We start from the raw sequence: 5769 nt of genomic DNA, 5'->3' as shown, positions 1-5769 counted from the left end.
GGGCGGTCCTTGGACTTCCCACAGGGCAGGGAACCCTGATGGCTCTTCAAGCTGATGAGGGAGAGGGACGTAATCGGGGGAGGGGGAGGGAAATGGGAGGCGGTGGCGGGGAGGAGGCAGAAATCCTCAATAAATAAATAAATTAAAAAAAAAACCAAAATTTTACTTCTCCTCATACCTATTTTCATCTCTATGATGCCCTCCTTTGAATATGTGTATATTGAAGTTCAAACTGTCTGTTTTGATATAAATAAAGTTTTCCACAGTGAACAATAAATTTCCCTACAGTAATATTTGAGGTCTCCAGGAAGAAAATGGAGCCCCACAATATTCTACCTGCCTCGTATGATGCTATTCAGCTGATAGTACCATTTAAAGATCAGCTCTGGACTACAATTTCATCAGAACAATTTTGAGGTGTCTAGCTGAAATGATCCAGCCTCACATATTACTCTAGTAAGGACTTGAGACAAGCCCTCCATATTACCATTATACATAGATAGAACAAAAAATGATGCAGTTACCTCTCCCAGGACTTGAGAATTAACCTTTTTTTTCCTTTCAGCATTCCCTAAAGATATCATCATCCCCAGACAGCAGGAAATAAACTTAAGAATGCGATACCCACATTCCCAAGGCATGGGGTGTGTGGGTTTTGTTTGTTCAGTGGATTATGGATATTATAAACATAAAAGGGCAGATTATTGAATCTACTCTAAATCTACTCGGAAGAGAAAAATGGAGGATATAGAGATGATAAGATTATTGAATCTACTCTTTAACAGCAACTACTAATTTGCCAACTACTAGCTTTACAATGGATTTGACTTTTGTAAATTATATATAAATTTTGAATATTGATAAAAATTTGAGATTAATTTTTTAAAAGTATACTATGCACACATTTCAAATCTTGTTCAGGGTATTGTACCTATGTAGCTCATTTAACAATGTAATGCAAATTCCTAGTCCTTAAAAATTATCATAACCAACCATTTAGGATAATAAGGAAATATAGGTTAGTAGTTAATCACCTAGTAAAATCAAACTTGTAGTCACATTAGGTATGCTTTCAAGGTCAAACCAAGATATATTTCAGATAAACAGGACATGTAACATGTTTTAATAACCTAGGTTCTTCTCTTTTATGACAATGAGACATGTCTGCTACTAGTAGCACCAATCTACTTCAGAGAAGATAATGGGCATCAAAAAAACTCTATGTGGAGTTTACCTCCTTTGTGGCAAAAGTAGACACAGAGCAAGAAAATGCCCTGCTTTGACTGCACAAAATATCCTGCTTTGCAAAAAAAAGGCTGTCGGATATGCTAGGGCTCTAGGCCAAAGATGGATGACCCAATATTACAGAGAAACTTTGGATGACTCTCCAGGCATCCAAATGACTGTTGTTTCTGTCATTACTAATATTTTTTGGAATTGGCCTGCTTGCACTTCCTGTTTACTCAGTTAATATTATTTCTTTCTCAGGTCTCTGAGGCAGTTGAAGACTAGATAGTTATAGTATCCTTGTTTATAAGGCTTAGACAAGAAATTCACTAAGGAAACATAAAGTATATAAGTTTGAGGGATAGTGAAAGTTAGTTTTGGATGGTAACACAAGTTTTGATAGAAATTAAATTATTTTTAGATTCATTAAGATAAGATAGATAATGGAGTATTTTCTCTGAATTTGTAATATGGATTAGACATTGTTGATGTAGTTATTGCCTGTTTATTTTGTATATAGCTATCATACTTATTGTAAATAGTTTTTCCTATATTAGTTATATTCTTATTTTTTCTTTTAGAAAAAAATGGGAAATGTAGTGAAATTTTGTTTGTGTTTTAGCAAATAAACTTTGCCTAAAGTTCAGAGTGCATAGAAAAGTAGACACTTCTTGAAGCCAAGAGCCATTTAGGTATTTTCTATTCACTGTCTTGTTCACACACCTGACTCTGAATTTTCTTTTTAAGAGGCTGCTTAGGAAAAATAGATGGAGCTAGAAAACATTTCGAGTGAGGTAACCCAGATACAGAAATACAATTATCACATGTACTCAATCACAGGTGGTTTTTAATCATAAAGCAAAGAAAACTAACCCACAAATCACAATCCCAGAGAACTAAGACAACAATGAGGACATTAGTAGATCTAATCTACATGGGAAGTAGAAAAAGACAAGATCTCTTGAGTAAGTTGGAAACATGAGGATCTTGGGGGAGGATTGAAATGGGGAGGGGAGAAGCAGGCAGGGGAGCTGAGAAAAGTATAGAGCTCAATAAAAAATCAATAAAAAGAAAAAAATTCAGAGTGCAGAGCTAAGCAATTAGTTAGCCACAGAGTCCAGGTAGAGGTGGTAAGCACATTTAATCCCTGATGTGGAATCTCCCTCTGTATGCAATGAATATGTTTTCCTACCATTGGTAAATAAAGAAGCTGCTTTGGCTAATGGCAGGCAGAATATAGCTTAGTTGGAAATCTAAACTGAATGCATGGAGAAAGAAGGCAGAGTCAGATAGATGCCATGTATCCACCGAAGAAGCAAGGTGTGAGGTAAAAAATACATGATCCTTTTAGTAAAATAATAAAAATAGATTAATTTAAAATGTAAGAACTTTCTAAGAATATGCCTGAGCCATTGGCCAAACAGTGTTGTAATTAATATAGTTCTTGAGTGATTATTCGTATCTGGGTGTCTGGAAAACAGAAGTGCAATCTCCTTTCACAAATCCCAGCATTTCGGGTCTTATGCCTTTAATCCCAGGATGAGGAAGGTGGAGACAGGAGTGATATGGCTGGTTGGAGAAGGAAAATATAAGGCAAGTGAAGTCTGAGGGGCAGTGAAATTTGAGGTTTGATGAAGACAGATGCAGATTGGAGATGCAGTCTGAGGACAGGATCGCCCCTTTGGTCTTAACATTGGTAGAAGTAAGAGTACTCTAGTAGGGGGAGCTCTGCTTCTCTGTTCTTCAGCATTAACCCCTATAAATGCTTCTGGGTTTTGATTACTAATACCAATTAGAATTCATGCTGCAGATGCACTTCTCTTTCCCTGTCTATCTTATCAATCTAGACAAATTCTCTCACTGATTGCAAATCCAGTCTCTTTACTAGCATAACCCGGGGATCCTCCTACCTGTTTGTCCAGTTGCTATAGGTGCATATTCATGGCCAAACCCCATGTCTTTGTGTGAGCTTGGATACTGCATTCTGGTCATTGCTTTTGCATAGCAAGTCTTCTTAGCCACAAATTATCTCCTCAGCCTATAAATATGAAGTTTAACTCAACAGAAAAATGTTCATCAAAAACACAGTACTGGAACCCCGAGGCAAGACTGGAAGTCTTCTATGAGTGAGTCACAGAGTGTGGTGTAAAATGTATTCTTTGGGGGAATTGGTTGCCACACAACATGTTAATAGAGATTTATGGATCTGAATTAACATATCTCATTTTAAGGAAAATTACCCATCACTGAATAATCAAATACACACAGTTCTCTCAAACATGGACCATAAAAGGCCAATTATATCCTTTTCAGTGCTGATGAACGCAAAAGGACTGACTGTGGCATAGCCATGGCCCACAAGCATCAGAATAAAGTATATTATTGGATCATCTTTAAACATATGCCTTGAGAATATCATAATTCTATCCAAGATACACATGAGCACAAATAAGCATAAGAGCAGCAGGATGGTCCGGGAGGCCCTTTGCTCTGGTGATGCTTTTGGAGAAAAGCTGGTGATGTGAAGATGCTGGACCTGCTTTTTGTGCCTGTACAGGAGTATCAGCATGTACCCGCTGGAGAGGACCATGATACCCATAACGAAAACTTCCCTGAAGATGAACAATGTGGACATTATGTATTTCATTGGAAAACTGAAATGTACAAGAGAGCAGGATTCAGTAATATACAATAGGTGTTCTGAGGTCACATTAGGAGTCTTAACCATGTAGATGAATAGGTAAGTGGAAATGGAAGAATAGACAGAACAAAGGGCAAACAAGGACCACAAGTTGTGACATGGGGATAATTTTCTTTTGAACTTTGCTAGACAGGAGTTTCTGGGGCTGAGAGTGATGGCCTGGAGCACACTCAGCAAGCAGGTGGCACAAACAGAGAGACCCCTCAAAAATCTGTATAAGACAATAAGCGATTTACATGTGATGTAATCCCATCCTTGATGAAACATGAAAATATCAGTAGCTATGATGCTTGCAATCAGCAACATCAGAAGGTGGATTAGAGCCAAGAAGCCAATGGGCAAGTCAGTGAGTCTGGGCTTGTGCTCACTACTGAGTGTGAGGATGTGGAAGAGGAGAAGGACACTGTTGCCTGAGATCCCAATGATTATCTCAGAGAAGACAGTATTTCTAAAGTTAGTGTAAATGTACAGGTTTCTGTTTTGATTCATCTTATGTGGTCAAGAAGCACAGAGTAAACCTTGTGGGAAAAAGCATGAGACTCCTCATCTAAGACAGCCTTGATGGCGAATCTTAACCAATGCTATCACCTTGAGAATACATGACCAGTTGAGCTCAGTTCATCCTTCTCAATTGGAATCCTGTACATCAGCTCACCCAAACCTCAGAAGACACCCATTGTCCCTGTTGTTCTAGTGCTTTCCCAGTGTCGTGTTTCTCTGTCCTTTGTGAGGCTCCCTTGCACATGGGCATTCATGGAAACCAACAACAGTGCATCATAGCACACACTGCTGTCCCCACTGCTGCTGTGAGAGCGTCCCCATGAACTGTCCTGTTCTCCCCTGCAGAGTTCTCATCCTCGGGGACACAAGCAGCTGGTTGTGGTGAATTCGAATTAGGAAGACTTCATAAACTAGAAATGCCACCTTCACAGGACAGAAATCCCATGGGCTGACATGGACAGGGTCATTGATTTCAGTGCCGTCTTTGTCTGTTCCTTTACTACCAAATATTCTTAATAAAGTTTTATTACAAATGTTGAGAATTGTGATCCCTAATAGACTACTTCAAATTCTCCCTGTGACCTGCCATTGTCTCAGAGTGTAGCTTTGTGGACTCTGAGGCCGAGTTAGAGTCACCTCCTCTAGTTCATGTGGACAGCCATGTTCCTGTGTCTGGAGTACATCATGAGTGACATGCAATGAAGTCTACACACCAGTCATGAAGTGTGTCCAGCACATGATGGTCTCTGTGAAGTGTTGGCTGATGCCTTTCTCACGTATGCCTTATGCATGTAGTATTGGAGAGTGAAGGCTGCTCTGTTAATGACTGTTCAGCTCCGTCCCTGCCTGAAATGAAAAAGACAGAAATGAGGGAAGAAAGCAAGGGCAGTGTAACATCTGCACAAACCTCGACAGAGCTTCAATGTGCTTTTCCTTTTTGAATCCTGCTGTTTCTCTGTTCACCGTGACCATTTTCAGTACAAGCAAGCTGTTGGTCGCTATCAAATATGAGCCACACACAGGTTCTAATTTTTCCTTATTTAGTATGAGAATTCAGAGTGACTCTGTGTGAATTCAAACAGAACTACCATTACAGTATCATTCCTTGATGTGGTTCCAGAGTAAGGGAAAGCACCCAATCCAACAAGAAAGGTGAACTCCTTAGGATTCTGACGTCATCTCTCCTGCAAGTGAGTGCTGTTATTTCTCCACACCCAAAGGTCATGAATCTAAAATTCCTACCACGAAGTTTGTGAAATGGTCTGTTGGCAGAATGTCTCTAGTAGAACACATGTGTTTGATTTCATGTAGCATAATACATACAAATCAGGTGATGCAAC

General features: G+C 39.2%; 1 protein-coding gene across 1 annotated transcript; it reads right to left on the bottom strand.

Annotated features, from left to right (window-relative positions):
• Window positions 1–3481: 3481 nt before the first annotated feature.
• LOC101993759 (vomeronasal type-1 receptor 48-like) lies at window positions 3482–4417 on the bottom strand. Its single transcript, XM_005365305.1, has one exon. It carries the CDS (start codon window positions 4415–4417, stop codon window positions 3482–3484), a length of 936 nt encoding a protein of 311 aa, XP_005365362.1.
• Between the last annotated feature and the right edge of the window lie 1352 nt (window positions 4418–5769).

This window comes from Microtus ochrogaster, unplaced genomic scaffold, assembly GCF_000317375.1.
Source record: "Microtus ochrogaster isolate Prairie Vole_2 unplaced genomic scaffold, MicOch1.0 UNK1, whole genome shotgun sequence".
Lineage (NCBI taxonomy): Eukaryota > Metazoa > Chordata > Mammalia > Rodentia > Cricetidae > Microtus > Microtus ochrogaster.
Note: the sequence above shows the minus strand (reverse complement) of the source record. Positions and strands in the feature narration are given on the sequence as shown.